Source organism: Ovis canadensis, chromosome 20 (genome assembly GCF_042477335.2).
Source record: "Ovis canadensis isolate MfBH-ARS-UI-01 breed Bighorn chromosome 20, ARS-UI_OviCan_v2, whole genome shotgun sequence".
Lineage (NCBI taxonomy): Eukaryota > Metazoa > Chordata > Mammalia > Artiodactyla > Bovidae > Ovis > Ovis canadensis.
The window spans coordinates 62163671-62180508 of NC_091264.1; the positions used below are offsets into that span (position 1 = coordinate 62163671).

At 49.9% G+C, this 16838-nt stretch overlaps 1 protein-coding gene across 2 annotated transcripts in view; it reads right to left on the reverse strand.

Moving 5' to 3' along the window:
* BMP6 (bone morphogenetic protein 6) overlaps positions 1-10416 on the reverse strand; it is a 145959-nt gene extending 135543 nt beyond the window's left edge. Inside the window, exon 1 of one of the 2 annotated variants that reach the window (XM_069563101.1) lies at positions 8930-10416. In XM_069563101.1, the coding sequence (XP_069419202.1) occupies positions 8930-9539 (610 nt within the window). In that variant the 5' untranslated portion in view covers positions 9540-10416. The remainder of the gene's footprint in view (positions 1-8929) is intronic. The other variant, XM_069563100.1, reaches the window with a different exon arrangement.
* Between the last annotated feature and the right edge of the window lie 6422 nt (positions 10417-16838).

The window sequence follows — 16838 nt, forward strand, 5'->3', positions numbered from 1 at the left end:
AGCATGGATCAAACAGGGCACAAGCCAGGGAGAAATTTAATCGCTCGTATCTCTGCCTGAGGGGTTGTCTAGGTACTATGGTGACAGACACCTCACTGAAAGCATGTGGAGGAAAAAAGACTTTAAACTCCTAGACTTATAAAAAAAAAAAAGAAAGAGAGGGGTTTCTAATGGAATTGCTGTCAACGCACAGAAACACAAAATAAGGCCGACATAGTCAATCAAAACTACTCATATACTGATGGGATAAAGCTGCCCAGACAATATTCTTTGATGGTATTTTCTCTTCCCCCAAACTCTACGTTGAATTTTTGGATTTTTATTGATTTGCTTTCCCAGCTAAATGTACAGTTTCTCCACAGATTTTCAGGTGAAACTACTCCATATGATACCATAAGCATGGACACATGTCATTAAACACTCATCCAAACCCACAGAATGGAGAACACCAATGGTGAGCAATAATGCAACCTATGGGCCTTGAGTGATACTATGTCCATGCAGGGCCATTGACCGTAAGCTATGCACCAGTCTGGTGGGGCATGGTGGTCCTGGGAGGGGTTGGACGCAAGTGGAGGTATGGGAGTATGTGGGAAATCTGAGCTTTTCACTCAGTTTTACTATAGACAGACTGTTCTAAAAAGTATTTTTACTATGCAGCTTCTCTGCTAATTTATTCCCATAGAGGTATGTTCAATAACATCTGGGGGGAAAAAAGTGAAACTTTTAGCCCTTCATGGTGTAGTTTACAAAGCTCTGTCTTTAGGGTATGTCAATTCGTAGATTGAAAGGGGAGGTGGGGAGAAAGTAAGCAGTCTCAGAGATCAAGGTCGATTATAAAAATCTCCCAGCCACATCAGCATAGAAAATTACCCAGACGAGGCAGTGGTTAGTTCCTGCTCTCCCGATACGCAAGTCAGAATTTTCTGCCAGCCCATGTTCGTGAACAGGAAACCAACAAGACTGTAAACACAGGAACCACCACCAACAGACACAGATGTGAAGGGCTGGAAGTTCCACTCTGGACAAGGTGAAAAGGCTAAGGGGCAGCGGAGTCGTAATAAAGCTGTCAGCTGGTTTCAAAGTTCGGCGGAGAGAGGGCTCCTGGGCTGTGCCGCCTGCCTGCTGAGAAGTCAGCCTGCTCCTCCCCCCTCGGACCGCTCAGATGATGAGAAAACAATCTGAACATCAAGCTAGCACGACGGAGCAAGGACGTCTGAGGCGTGGGACAATCCCCGACCTATCTGGCAGGATCAGAAACCAAGGGCGTGTGCCCATGAACCCAAGGGCCAGGAAGGCTCTCCCACTCGGAACTAGAACCTCATTCTGCAAAAATGCTTGCAGGGGAGTCTTCAGCCCAGTCATCTGGGACTGGGTTGGAGATAACTGGACCGTGGGGACCCATCCAGGAATTACCTGATGCAATTTAGATAGCATCTCTATTATGGACCCAGTCTCCTTAATAATGGACATGGGCAGGGCAGGAAGAGAATCAGAGCCTGTGAACATCAGTAGAACAATGCCGCTCAGGGCAACGTGGTTTTCAGCTCATTTTTGGAGAAGAAAACAACTCTTTAAGGTCAATGGTCCTTCAGCATACCAAAGAGGAGGATATTTATAGAGATGCTTAGTTTTTTGTTTTTTTTTTTTTCTTCTTCTTTTCTAAAAGCAGAGTTCTAGGAGAGAATGCTATCCACTAAAAGAAATTCCACAAAATTCCAGATCCGGGCTCCCCACCTCTTGCCCTGGGCTGCAGTCCTGCATGCTTTTAATTTCTCCTGAGTTATCGACTCACGTCTGACCAACAACGCCATGGCCCTATTTCTCAGATGCTTTAGGCTCTCTCAGTGGCTCTGTTGGTCGTTCCTCAGCTTGAGACGCACCGGCAGTGCAGAGGAAGTGGGCCTGAGTACCTCTCACAAGCGTACTAACAGAAGAGATGACATGAACCTTTCACGCTGTAAATTCTAGGACCTAGGGACAGCACAGGTGGGTCAATCATCCCTAGCTGCCAATGGGTAAAGGAAATCCAGCTTAAAAAAACAGGTTGTCCACTGCTGGGCATGTTCCTCCAGAAAGGCGATGTCATGGAAGATAGCTCCATGTCTGCAAGCCAGCTCCAGGGTCTAGCTTCATAAGGAGGCTGAAATTCTACCTACTGACAGTGGGAAAAAGATAATTGCAGAGGACAACATTTCCAAAACACTAGTAAGTGGAGCCAAACAGTCCAATCAACTTCAGCAGACTACAATGTCTTATTTCTAAAGCTTGGAGGAGGGGACTAAATTAGGAGTTTCGGATGAACATATATATGCTGCTATATATAAAACAGATGACCAATAAGGACCTACAGTATAGCACAGGAACATACTAGCTATCTGGTAATAGCCTATCAGGGAGAAGAATTCAAAAAAGATACATAGACATATATACATATATGGATAACGGAATCATTTTGCTCTACAACTGAAACTAACGTATCACTGTAAATCAACTATACTTTAATGAAACATTTCTTAATAAAAACACAAAAAATAAAACTAAAAACCATTAAAAAATAAAAATAAAAAACTTACAGAGGAAGACAAACAGGTATAACTGCAGTTTCAAGAATTTCTGGCATGCGCAAGACTGTAGAGGTTGATACACCCCCGGTTGTTTAACTAGCTTTCATGAAAACAAGACTGGCTTTCCTTCTTAACACAAGTGTCACCACTATCCTAAATCGCCGGGAGGATTAGGGGTATTTTCTGGTCCCAAGTTTCCAGAGGACAAAAGGTGGAAGAGAGGAGAGCCAGGAGGTAAGGATATTATGAGTAAATGTGCTTACATGAAAGCAACTCAGCTGTCATGACGAAAACAGAGATGAAGACAGAACACACCGGCTCTTTGTGGGGAACACAGAAGGGGAGGAGAGGATGCCAGCTGCGCCCACACCAGCCCCTGGGAGACACCATGCGGCCAGGACAGCTATGTCATCTGCCTGGGACAGGCTGGGTAGACTGATGGTCTGGGGCAGCAGGGGACGCAGGTGAATGTGTAACAGCTGTTTACACGCGTGGGCCTTTCAAGGCCTCAGCTCGTAGCAAGCGTCTACACTGGTTTCTACTCCTTTTACTCACACTTACGGAAGCTTGGACTACTCTGGAACATGATGATCTGATTAAAATATTGCCCACTTGTCTTCCCACTGCTGCAGGCACCAAAGGTGATGTCACAAATTTAGACAAGAGGAAAGAGTGAAAAACCAGAATAAGGCTCAAATGGAAAAATTAAAAGTGCAATGTCTTCATATTAAGAAAAACAGAGCCCCCCATGGAATAATCCATTGTTAAACACAGGATGGTAAACAGGAGAGGAGAAAGTACCCAAAGCTGATTAATTACCCAAGAAATGGTACTGGCCTCACTTTCCTAACTCAGCTTCGTAAACAGACGGAAGAGAGGCAAAGACGAGAGCGGCTGGTCATCTGAGAGTCTCTGATATCCAGTATTCACCCTCTCACTCCCATATCCAAGGAAAACGTGTGAAACCCAACATTCAAAGTAGCCAAACTCTGAAGGCACGGGGATGAAGCAATTACATGCTGAAGAAAGTGCTGAACTGTGGGGATTTTTTTCACTGACACAGATGTTTATATCACTAGGAATCTTTCCTCTATGCGAATCAGAGGTAAGTTCTCAACAGAGGAACTAAGAATGACTCAACACATCTAAAAAGGATTTATACCCATTCTTAGAAGGACATTCAGAGGAAGCACCATCTGAGAGCTAAACAATGGTATCTGCTTGCCCTTTGATCCAAGTTTAAGAACATTTTGTACAACTTGGTTGAAATACCACTGAATTTCACATTTAGTATTTGAAATCTCTTTAGGGGACCAGCCACTGCTTTTCTGAGCCACACTCTTGCAATCAAGTTCTTCAAACTATTTTTGCTGTGAATAGCTTGCAGGCATGGATTTATTTTCTCCTAACAAAAATCTTCCTAAACACAGGCAGCTTAAATGAAAAATAGGCCCACTGATCATATAAGAAAAAGACACAACAGTGTATCTGGTTACAAATCCAAGGAAAGAGTACTCCATTTTTCTTCTAATTTATGTTTCCCAAGAGTAATTTTGTTCAGAAGATTGCCAGTATTTTTAGTACAATAAGTTTCTTGTTACTTGTACGAACACATGCTGATTCCTTTTTCTGACCATAACTTGAGTTTTTTGTGTTTCGGTTTTTTTTTTTTTTTTTCCATTTTATCCTAGCATCTGTGGGCTTCCCTGGTGGCTCAGCTGGTAAAGAATCTGCCTTCTATTCAGGAGATCTGGATTCAATCCCTGGGTTGGAAGATCCCCTGGAGAAGGGAAAGGCTACCCACTCCAGTGTTCTGGCCTGGAGAACTCCATGGACTGTATGGTCCATGGGGTCGCAAAAAGTTGGACACCACTGAGTGACTTTCACTAACATCTGTAGATCAATACCTCATTAACTTAAAGTCTGAAACGCAGAGATTTAACTAAAACGTTGCACTACTCTCAAACGTAATGCTTATTATGAATTAACAACCACATGGGTAACTAATAGAGAGGTGTTTAATAAAGCCTGAAAATATACATCAGATTATCATGAATCTCAGAGACTGAGATTACCTGTCTTCACTTACCTCAAATGTTTTACTTAATAAAAATCGTGTAGGTTCTTGTTTTTCACCTAAAACTATCACAACACTGTTAATCAGCTATACTCCAATACAAAAAGTTAAAAAAAAAATCAAGTAGGGACTTTCCTGCTGGTCCAGTGGTTAAGAATCCACCTGTCAATCCAGGGAACATGGGTTCGATCCCGCATGCCTCAAGGCCACTAAGCCCGCTCGCCTGTGCTCTGCAACAAGCAACCGCAACCACTGCAATCAGAGGCCCTTGCACCAAACAGAGACGCCCCCACTCACTGCAACTAGAGAAAGCCCATGTGAGGCAATGCAGACCCAGCTCAGCCCAAATAAATGCATTAAAAAGTTAATAAAAATCAATATGTCACTTGTAAATGAGCTAAATCAGATGCCCCCTAAACAGATTAGTGAAATACAAATTTTAAATGAATATGTCTAGTTTCATTCCCTCTTGACTAAGCACCTTCAGTATGCTCAGCATTGTATTAGGAACTTAGGTTACAACAGTGGATAAGCCTGGTTACTTTCTGAGGCTGATATCCTAGAGCGGAGACAAACAAAATGAGTAAGCAAATTTTAAAGGAAAAAAAAAAAAAAACCAGCACTCCCTGTGATAAGTGAAACCAAGGAAATAAACAGGGTACAGTGACCATAAACAAGTGAGAAGGTGGGGGCCACACCAGTTTCCACCAAGTGGTTAGAGAAGGTTTCTTCTCAAAGATGAGTTTTAAGCTAAGATCTGAGACAGTTCAGGATACTTCTCCAAGGTCACCTGACATTGGCAGGCTTGCTTATCAGGCTGCCAAGACATTTTCAGCATTAGGAAACAAGTAGGAAAAGGCACCCATGGCCGGGATTGAATGCAGGTTAACGAGCACCCAGCTTGCCTGGCAGGCACTCTGCACACCAGCCGGTTAGAACGAAAGAAGTTACAGATCAACAGACTGCTCACCCAGAGAGTGTAAAACCGTCAACACAAACAGCAAATGACCGGCCTTGGGGATATGCAAAAGAAATGTATCCTGTTGATTCATACTTCCTGATGATGCCTCTCTGACTGACAAGGCTCCAAGCATTTCCAATGTATTTCATGAATAAGTTACTCCTCTGTCCCAGGAGGATGTTTACAACCATGTAACACATTCCCTTAGACCCAGTTTGTAACTTACTTTGTAACTTTCAGTTTGTAACTTACCTAACTCAGTAGGTATATAAGAACACATTAAAACCCATCCTGCCAACTTCTGTAGGGTTCTTTAGTCATGTAATGCAGTAACTAACACGCCATGGACAGGGAGGAAGAAATCTGTGGATTGTCTCAGCACCCTTAGAGAATCCACATTGCGAAGCAATTACTGAGCTTTCCAGGTGGCACTAGTGGTAAAGAACCCACCTGCCAACTCAGGAATCATAAGAGCCACAGGTTCCATCCCTGGGTCAGGAAGATCCCCTGGAGGAGGGCACAGCAACCCACTCCAATATTTTTCCCTGGAGAATCCCCACGGACAGAGGAACCAAGTGGGCTGCAGCCCATGGGTCGCAAAGAGCTGGACACAACTGAAGCGACTTAGCACAGCACAAGCAATTACTTCCTTAAAATGTACTGTCCTAACGATCAAAGCTATGATAATCAGATTTCATCACATTTTTAGCCTCTCATAATAAAATCCTCCTTTCCTACTGCTAAATGGATTAATGTTAAATAGCATTGTCTGAGTGGCAGGCGACATGGCTTGTGACTTGGATTCAACTTACCTGGAAAGGTTTTCTCCTCTACCCATGTGGAGTCCAGAACCGCATCTACAAATAGCTATAACTTGCAATCAGAAAGTCTAAGAAGGGCTTGGGGCAGAACTCCCTACCTAGGAGTCTCTTTTGTTTCATAACAGCCTGTCCCTGGCCTGAAATGACACTATTATTGAGTTCTTTTAGAGTTTTTCAGTGCTATTTTTTGAATCTTTAAAAAGCTTTCTGAAAAATCCCTAGGGAATATGTTAAGTGGTTGTTTTTGCAGGATAAGAGTTGACAAACAGCTTCAAGCAGTGTGGCTCAGAAGCCACGTGTACCTGTAGACCTGGAAAGCTCAGAAAAGCAAGGAGTGAGAATTTGGAGGTCACTAAACAGCGAATGTCAAACTTTACAAACTTGCCTCAGGCCAACTTACAATTTCAAATACCAGTGGTTCCCAAGCATTGGAATCACCTGAGGATCTTTAAAAAACATTGATATCCAGCTTTCAGCCATGCATTGATTTCACTGATGGGGGTACCACCTGGACATCTAGGCCTAAAAGCCCTCCAGGTGACCCTCATGTATAGCAATGTTTGGAAGCCACTGACATAAAGAAGCATTGCTGTTAACTGCTTTCTGGAGTGATTTGATTGCCTTCAGAGGTCAGGATCTCCCGCGCCAGGGCTTCTGGACCGTGGCCACTAAGATTCTGACTTAACTGCTCTGGGGAACAGCCCAGCATCACGTATGCCAGGTCGAGAACCATGACCTTAAGCCTAGGAACTGTTTTCTGGAAAGTGTGCTCCAACTGTCCCTGAAGAAGTCACAAGTGCTATTCTTCCCACTTTGTTCAAGTTGGGGATTACCCCCAAAAGGCAATGAAACATTTCTCCAAGGGAAGAAATTTAGGGGATTAGAGGAGGGGGGTAATGAGGGCGAGGAATTTACTAAGACAGAAGCAGCAGAGATGTTAGAATAAGGAACAGCGCTGGTGCCTCTCCGGTGCCCCAGCTTGACTGACTGGCTTGAGAATTTCCTTAGAATACTTCTTGGAGGTGGCTCCACCTTGGCTTTGATCCCAATAAATTGTGAAAACTCCTGTCCAATCAGAACCCGTGGCGCTGCAAGGAGCCAGACAGGCAGGCCTGGAGCCTCCAGTCCCTGTGAGATTCTGCGTCAGGAGTTTCCCAGGAGGATGCCTGCACCCCTCGGACGTCTGCGGTCTTGCTCCATACCTTCCGGAACCCCGCCCCTCCGCCCCCGTCCTTTCTTCCCCCAAAGCTCAGCGGAGTTGATTCTCTCCTTGAAAGACTTATAAAGGACTCGCTTAAGGTTTTTGACATGGGGGTTGTCCTTAAAAGACGGACGTCTCCGACGTGGCTTGGAGACGCGGGAGCTGCTCTGGCAATGCCTGCAAACCGACTTCGGGGCCTGGGCAGAGCCGCACGTCTCGCCTCGGAAGGGAAGTCCGCGAAGACCCACCCCACCGTGCGGCTGCGCCCGCTCGGGTCGTGGCTCCTGTGCCCCACTTCTCCCTGCCTAGAGCGCGGCCCCTACATCGCTGCGTCTACGCTGAGTCAGTTTATGAATGAAGAGGAGCGCAGATCGGAGGCACAGATTCTGGGGAAAGTCCTCCTCACGCCGTTCTCATTTACAGATACGAAGACGCGAGGGGGAAAAGCTCTGACTCGGTCCGGGTTTGCCACAGAACATTTGCGGCTGAGCCCGATTTAGCCGCCCTTGAATTTCCATTCTGTTGCCTGGCAACCGGTTCAGACCAGCTCCCGGCCCAACCCCAGCCCCCAACCCACACCCTTTCTCTGCCCGTCCAGCTTGGGCCGAGCTGATCAAGAGTTCAGCCTTTGAGGACTCGGGCCAAAGACATGTGAGCGAGGGTACTAGGGGAGCGACCCCAAGCCCGCGCGAGCCCAGACTCGCTGGGGCTGGCGAGCCTCCCGCGGTCCTTTCGGGACTTCCTTGTGCATCCCTCCTCCCCCAAATCGGTGGACACTACTTCACCACAATCGTCAACTTTTCTAAAGTTCTCAGCTGCTCCCGGTGGGAGAACAGGCACTCAAGAGAGTTGAGGACGCCGAACCAAACAGGAGGGGCAAAGTGTTGAAGCGCCTTCTCCGTCCCAGCTGGCCCCACTTGGGCCGGACTTTTCTGCCACAGTCGAGTTAACGGGGCCCGAGCCGGGCACCAACTGCGAAAAGCGCAGACTGTGCTCGGGCGGCTCGCGGAGACGCGCCAGCCAGCGCCGCATTCGGGACCCAGCGCCCCAGCCCGCCCCCGCGCCGCGGCGAGCAGCCAGGGGCTGGGAGAGCACGTGCCGCCCCCTCTCCCGCCCCCGGGCCGCGCAGGTGGTGCGAGGGCCGCTGGCCGGTCCGCGCTTCCCCGCCGGGGCCCCCAGCGCCAGGGGCTCCTCCACCCTCTCACTCCCTGCGCCCCGCGCCCAGGAGACTGGAAAGGGAAGAATGTTCTGGTCTTTACGCTACCCAGCCACCCACCCCGCCCGCCCGCCCCCGATACTTACCCAGGTTCACAAAGCTCATGACCATATCGGCGTCGTTGAGGAAGGCGCTGTCCTGCGCGCTGGTCAGTGGGGACGCGCCCCCGCCAGGCCCGGTGGCCAGGAGGCTCCCGCTGCCGAGGGGGTGCGCGGCGCCCGGAGATGGGGACCGGGGCTGGGACGCGCCGGCCCCTCCGCGCGGCCCGGGCTGCCGCCTCTCCTCGTCCGAAGCCCCGTCCTCCTCGTCGTCGGCGGACAGGGCGTTGTACAGGTCCAGCATGAAGAGGGGCGCAGACTTCAGCCGCCCGGGCGGGGGCTCCCCGCGAGCTGGCTGCTGCTGCGGGAACACCGGGGGCTGCGGGAGGCCGTGCAGGGGCCGCGGCCGGTGCGGGAGCCCCAGCACCGACAGGATCTCTCTCTGCATCTCCCGCTTCTCGTGCGTCTTGAGCCGCCGGTACAGGAAGCCCGAGGAGGATGTCTGCGGCGGGGGTGGCCGCTCCGCGTGGCCCGGGCTCCCGCCGTCCCCCAGCAACGCCCCCCCGGCGGCGGCGGCGGCGGGCAGGGGCGGGGGCCCGCAGAAGCTGCACAACAGCCCCCACCACCAGCACAGCCACTGCGCCGTCCGCCCCAGCATCCCCGCCGGGCCGGGCGGGCCCCGCGGGCCCCGCGAGGCGTGGAGCGGCGGAGCGAGGCCGGAGCGCGGCCGCGGTGGCCCTTGGCGTGAACAGCTCCCCCCGCCACCTCTCGGCGGACTCGCTTCCCCTTCCCGGCCTCAGTCCTTATCTCTCATGGTTCTCTGGGGCGCCCCCAGTTGCCCGGACTGGAAGGGAGGCGGAGGGGGCGCGATCCCCGCCGCAGAACCACTGGAGGGGCAAGGGGAAACCCCGCACCCCCGCGGAGGTCTGCGGAGGCGCAAGGTCCAGGCCAGGTGCGTCCGAGTCCGGGCCGCGCTGCAGAGGGCGTCCTCGCCCCCGGGCGGGTCAGGGGGCAGTTACTCTAGGGTCTGGCTGCGGGCGCACAGCCCTCCCGGGGCGGCTCACCAGCGTCGGGGGATGCCCGGCATCGCCCCCGCGCACGCCTGCGCCTCGCTCGCGCGGCCGCCGTGAAGTGTACCCCCGCCGGAGGGCCCCGGCCGTGGCGAAGAGGCGTCCCAAGGTTCCAACCCTCTCGGCGAGGCTTGAACTTCCTTCTCGCTCACAAACTCCGCGCCCCTCGGTCTCCGGATCGCCCTCGAGATCTCGGCGCGCTCCTCCCCTGCCCGAGCGCAGGCGGTCAGGATCCTGCTCTCCGTTCCGTGCTGGCTCGGCTGCCCCCACCCCGGCCTAACCCCGGTTCGCAGAAGGGACGGGAGGGACGCGGGCCGGGGCGCGGAGCGGAGCGGCGGCGGCAGCGCCGGAGTTCGCAGGCTCCCGCGTCTCGGAGCCGCGCTGCCCGCAGCGGCCAACGTGGGCTTTCTGGTGCGCCTCTCGCCCAGGTACCGCACTCCAGCCCCCGGGACGCCCCGCCCCTCTGGGGACGGACAGGCCGGCCGCCAATGGAGAGGCGCGCCTCGTCGGTATTTAAATGGACCCGCCCCCTTCTTGCACCCTCCCTCTCCCGGGAGGCGGCGCCTCCGCCGAGCGTAGGTTTCAAGTATAGAGAATACTCGCAGGCGTCCCGGGAGCAGCGACTCAGAAAGGCATCCAGATCATCGGTAGGGAGGACGATCTGATCAGAGCCCAATGGAAACCTTGCTCTTTTACGATTCCATAAAAGGCCTAAACTGATGTTTTTAACTAAATAAAAGTAAAGTCAGCTATTAAGTCAGTGTCACCTGACTCAGTTGAGGAAGAACAGAAAAATGATGATTTTCCCATTCCTTATTTTCTCTAATTGATGAAATGTAGTCATTTAACAGTCACGTGGCTTCTCCAAGACAGCTGCTGGGACCTGGGGCACAGCTGCGGAGAAGCTGCTCCCAAAAGCCACAAGGAGGGTCAAGTATAAGCCAAGCCCTTCCTCCAGAGGGCCTGGGCCGCAGTATTTTGATTTATGTCTTCATTTGGGCTTCGGCTTTGCTTCTTAGGGGCTTCCCTAGTGGCTCGGTGACGAATCTGCCTGCAATGCAGGAGACCCAGGTTGGACCCCTGGGTTAAGAAGATCCCCTGGAGCAGGGAATGGCAACCCACTTCAGTACTTTTGCTTGGAGAATCCCATGAACTGAGGAGCTTAGGGGGCCGCAGTCCATGGGACCAAAAGACCAGGAAACAAATTAGCAACTAAGTACTGGCACTCCACTTCTTAAGCTAGCCCCCAGAAGACAGCCAGTGTAATTAGATCCTATAATAGAAAAACGCACCCCCATCGCCATCTTCTTGGAAAGGTTTTAATGCTTCTCCAGTTTGTCTGTTAAGGTTGCATCTTAATGTATTGAAATGCACTCTATTTCACACAAAGCCAGATCAGTAAAACTTGAGGTGAAGTGGTACAGGTAATTTCAGTAACTGCAGAGGCTTGGCATGTTCCCATTATAGACAGGGCCCTGAAACTCTGGTTGCTGGGAACATTAGACAAGATCAAGCACGTAAAAAGCATTATAATTTTATGGCAGGCTCACTTCTCAGCTAAAGACACTGCCCCTCCACCCAAACACCGCCACCACCATCTGCCATCCAGGATGCAAATTCATTTGCTCTTCCCATCCAAAAATGCCAGTTATTGGTGCATCTTAAAAGGAAGTTCTCGTAAAACATTTTGATCTTTTATCTACCTGGTGAAAACAGGTGCCTTAGAAATCAATACTGACCTGGCTGCCTTGGTTCACAGAGTCCAAGGCATTTGGGAGCCAGACCAACCAAATACATAGAGCCTTATAGGATTTGTGATCTTATGGAATCATGAGGTTTCTGCTGATTCACGCCTTATAAGCATGTTTACCTTGTTTCAAAGAATCTGTTTTGAATAGGAAAATGTCTTTACCTCCCATCACCCCCACCACTCACTGGATTGCTCTTATCTGTTGACCTGTTTCAGCCCAGACACACTGGTCTTTAGGATAGACTTTGGTTTTACAAATGTCCTATAGCCATTACTCTCAGGCAGGACAACATCAGCCACACTGACGGCCAATCTCTAACCATCTGCAGGGGTTGTTTTCATCTGAAAAGAGGAACACATCAGTCCCTTGGTCTGGGATTCCAGGCCCCTTTGAATTCAAGAGCCTCCATCTCCCTCTTTCTTCTGCTGGGACCTGTTAGCAGCGTGAAGTCGTTGCAGCCCCCAAGAGCTCTGATTCAGAAGATCTGAAGTCTCAGCAAGTGCCCGTGGGCTTCCTCCTTTCTCGAACCCAGTCACGCCCTCTTAAGACTTCTAGTGAGACACAAGAAGAGTGAAGCAGCTCCAGCCTGTCAGGGCAGTGGGGAAAGCCCTGGAAAGCCAAAGAACCCTGAGCATAGGGCACTTCAGGAGGCCTGTGCCCTTCAGCACACAAAGGCAGACCATGACTCGTCCGTTGCACATGCACCTATTACATGAGCCAGAGGAGAACTCAGGCAAGCACACCACCGTCACCTTTTCTCAGACACTTGGTAAGAGGTAGATGGACCTATACGACCTGGGTCTAAAACGGCCCTTAGTGATTTGTAATCAACGTCTGTGCAGCAACCCTGATTCAGCTCTGCCATGGGCTCCACCAAGAAGTACTCTCAGGTCCTGTTGTGAGATGCTAGAAAAAAGGGGGTGCCTCCCAATGACAAACACAAGAGCACACGACTCTCTTAAGAGCCAGAGGGGAAACATGGCGTGAGATATGACAATGTTCATAAAGACGGTGACATTTGACCAAGGACCACAGAAGAGGATGCGCTCTCCTCACATCTCCACCGTCCCCTACATGTGCATATGTTTGTCAGAAAACACTCCAACATGGCCTTGGATCTGTTAGGGGAAAGAGGTATAAAGAGATATGATTCTGAAATTTTCATACAGTCAAAATTGGGACCACTGCTTCTTCAAGCCAATCTCAACTCCAGGTGCATAAGGGACTCCAAACCACCACCTCACCCCCTCCCTGCTTCTCTGACCCCTGCCCATCACTCACTCCAACCCTCCTCCAGAAGACCCAAGACTAGGGGCTGGGCAACGTCCAGATGTGATTCAGGAGGGATGGAGGAAGGGCCAGGAACAGGTCTGCCTCTCAGGGTCGGCTGGGCTGTATGATGGAGGGAAATCAGAGGGAGCTTCGCCCCCTGCAGGACACCAGAGTATCACAGCCCCTCTGCTCTGTGGGCCTGGCCCCGCTTCGTCAAGTTCTCTGCAATTCTCCAGAACATCTGGGTGGAAAGACGAGGAATTCGGTCAAGAAGCCGGATGTGGAAGCCAATCCATATCAAACATCTGGCGGCTTGGCTGACATTTCATGCAGATGGCCTTCCGTTTTCTGGAGGAGGTTGCCGGTCCCAGCCCTGCCCGCAAAGTAGGGGACTGAGGAACCCCTGCCGAAAAGCAAAGGATTGCCCTGTGCCTTAGGTGACACGGGGGTAGGATGGGAATCCTGTACCCAGGGGTCTGTCAGGGCACAGGGTAGGTCACAGAACAGAGTGTTTGTTAGAGCAGTTACCCATGTTCCTTTCATGTTATGAGGATTTCCAGTTTACATTCATGACTCACGTGACCAGGTAATCTCTATTTTAAAAAGATGCTGCTATTAATTTGGCACATCAAATATTCTATACTCTATGCTTTCCTTTGAATTATATTGTTAGCAATAAACTGCAATTGCAGTCTTTGATTTGTGTACTAAATCATACGTGGGCCCCTCTCAACTGACTTTTGCAAGATGTAAGTAGCTGCTTTTAGAATTAATCTAACATAGAAGCATTGTAAGATATGCTGCTCTTGTGTTTAAAAGCCTGAGGTCTGGTGGCCTGGAATCCTTGGGCAGCTCCGCTTAAAATAGTACCTTTTTATCTTCTACATCCCTGTAAGGATTTGAGTATGTATTAATTTGAATTTCTCAATAAAATAATTTGCTCAGACTTTCAAAATGTCAATTTGGAGTTGCGTGAGAAGGAAATATGGTAAGTAAATGTTTGCAGAGTATGAGAAATGAGAATTTGAGAGTTAAATAAACATTGCTTCTGAAAGCTACACCTGTAAGGCAGCCTTCAAAATACAGGTCTCATCCAGAGGTCTGTGGTAACACTTGCATTCACTCACACTTTCCTTTTACTGTCAACTATTCAAAAATGCTGGGCATTCACACTTCAAAATATCAGGCAAGCCATCATATTTTCCTACTCGTGAAGGACATCTGGTGGCAAAGTGAAAAACTAATACATAAACCTGCTTCCAGAAGAATTTTCCACACTGTAACCCAAGCGGCAAGCCTGTTACTTGTATGTGTGTGCCTCAGACTTTTCTCACCAGCTCACATCTTTATCATCCAAGGATTTAGACGGGTTAGCCTATATCAAGCCACAGAATCTTTAGAAACATCCAGAAGATTCATTTTTGAAATGTTCATTGGTTAACTGGCATGAGCAGACTAAACTTTATTTTTTTTTTTTTAACTGAGTTAAACAATGCTTAACACAGTCCCATGACTAGCTCTACTATCCCTGGAGTTTGGTTCCAAGAAATCACCGAACATTAAGTTCCACTGGGCGGTGCCTGAGGTCTCTGAGCTCCACCCGTCTGTGGTTCCCTCTGGATGTGTCCCTGGTGTGTCAACCAGAAGATCCCGTGAAAATATAACATGATTTTCACTGGTAGCGCTGTAAGCAGTGTGTGGGGGGCGGGGGGGGGGCAGGGAAAACCACACTGTACTGGGTAAAATCAGGTTAAAATGAAAACCAAGGCTGTCTTTGAAAGAGGAAGAGAAAGTCTAAGATGTGTACCAATGGGAAAGCACACGTTGATATTAACCGTTATTGTCGTTTAGTTGCTAAGTCGTGTTCCACTGTTTGCAACCCCGTGGACTGTATCCCACCAGGCTCTTCTGTCCATGGGATTTCCCAGGCAAGAATACTGGAGCGGGTTGCCATTTCCTTCTCCAGGGGATCTTCCCAACCCAGGGGTCAAACCCACGTCTCCTGCACTGGCAGGCAGATTCTTTACCACTGAGACATACAGGAAACTTGATACTAATTACCCAGCCTGTATTCATGCATTCATTCTTCTGACAAATATTTGAACGACATGTGCCAGGCTCTGTTCAAGGTTCGGGGACACCAAAGAGTCAGATTTTAGAAGGAGAATACTGACAATAATAAAACTAAGAAAATATATTCAGGTAGGCAGGCTATTGTGTCTGTGATTGAGCCCTCAGTATTCCACCTGTGAGTATGTTTCTGGACATTGCAGAGGGGACTTTGCAGACAGAATTAACTTTGCTAAGCAGAAAGTAAGAAGAGTACCCTGTAGTAACCAGGTGAACCCAATGTAATCACAGGGGTCCTATAAAGCAGAAGCGAGGGCTTCTTTCCTGGTGGTCCAGTGGTTAAGAATCCACCTTGCAATGCAGGGGACACCAGTTTGATCCCTCGTCCGGGAAGGTTCCACAGAATGAAGCTTGTGCGCCCCAATGACTGAACCCCACACTGCAGCTGCTGAAGCTCAAGCGCCTAGAACCCGTGCTCCACAGCAAGAGGAGCCACCGCAATGAGGAGCCCGCCCGACGCAGCCAAGAGCAGACCCCTCTTGCCGCAACTAGAGACAGGCCTGAGGGCAGCAATGGAGGCCCGGCGCAGACTAAACAAACACTAAAGTATATACATAAATCTTTATTTATACAAAGAGCAGAAGAGGGAGGAAAATGAAATAGAGTAGCCTGCAAGGGACTGGAGTCGCCTTGCTGGCTTTGAAAGTGAAAGAGCCAAGAGCCATGGGTGCAGGCGCCTCTAGAAACGAGGGCAGATCTCAGGCGACGGCGAGAACAGGAATCTAATTCTGGTTTCTGTCAGCAACCTGAATGATCCTGGGAGCGGTTCTCACCCAGAGACTCCAGGAGGGAGCCCTGGGCAGCTGGGTCCTTGATGTCAGCCTTGGGGTGGGCGGGGGGGATGCCCAGAGCAGAGGAACCAAGGCCACCAACTGCCCACCTAATAAGTTTGTGCGGCTTTAAGCCACTGATGCTGTGGAATTTTCTTGCATGACAACAGGAAACTAGTAAGTATGTACTATAGCAACAAGGGCTGTGGGAAAAAAATCAAACAAAGGAGAGGGGGTGGGGAGTGGGGACAGCAAGGAAAGGCTTCATTGAGAAGGGAACCCTTGAGTCCGGACCCAGCAGAGGATAAGAGAATCAGCCTTGAGGCTATCTGATTGAAGAGATTTCTGGGCAGTGGGGAAACAGGACGTGCAAAGGCCCTGAGGCAGGGGCATGCCTGTTGTGTCTGAGTGAGAACAACGAGGCCAGCAAGGCCAGCCCAGAGGAGAGAGGGGATGACAGTGTAAAACTGCGTGAGGTCTGCAGGGCTCAGGGGAGGAGCAGACATAGGGGACAGACTTACGGACACAGCGGGGGAAGGAGAGGGTGGGGCGAACTGAGAGGGTAGCGTTGACACGTGTACATTACCAGGTGTAAAAGAGACCGCCAGTGGGGATTAGCTGTATGATGCAGGGTGCTCATGCCCAGTGCTCTGTGACAGCCTGCGGCGGGGGGATGGGGCGGGGGGTGGAAGGAAGGTTCAGGAGGGAGGGGACACATTTACTCCTGTGGCTGATGCATATGGACGTATGGCAGAGACCACCACAACCAAGTAAAGCAATTATCCTCCAATTAAAAATACATACAATTTCATAAAACTCCCCAAACAAATACATCAGAACCCCACGGAGGTGCTATTTATAATGGCAATGGGCCTGATCACTTTCATCCCTCTCTTTTCTCTCTCTTTCAGATGGGGTGAACTCTGCTGTGCGTCCTGCAGCTCAAAGGCTCCATCATCTCCAC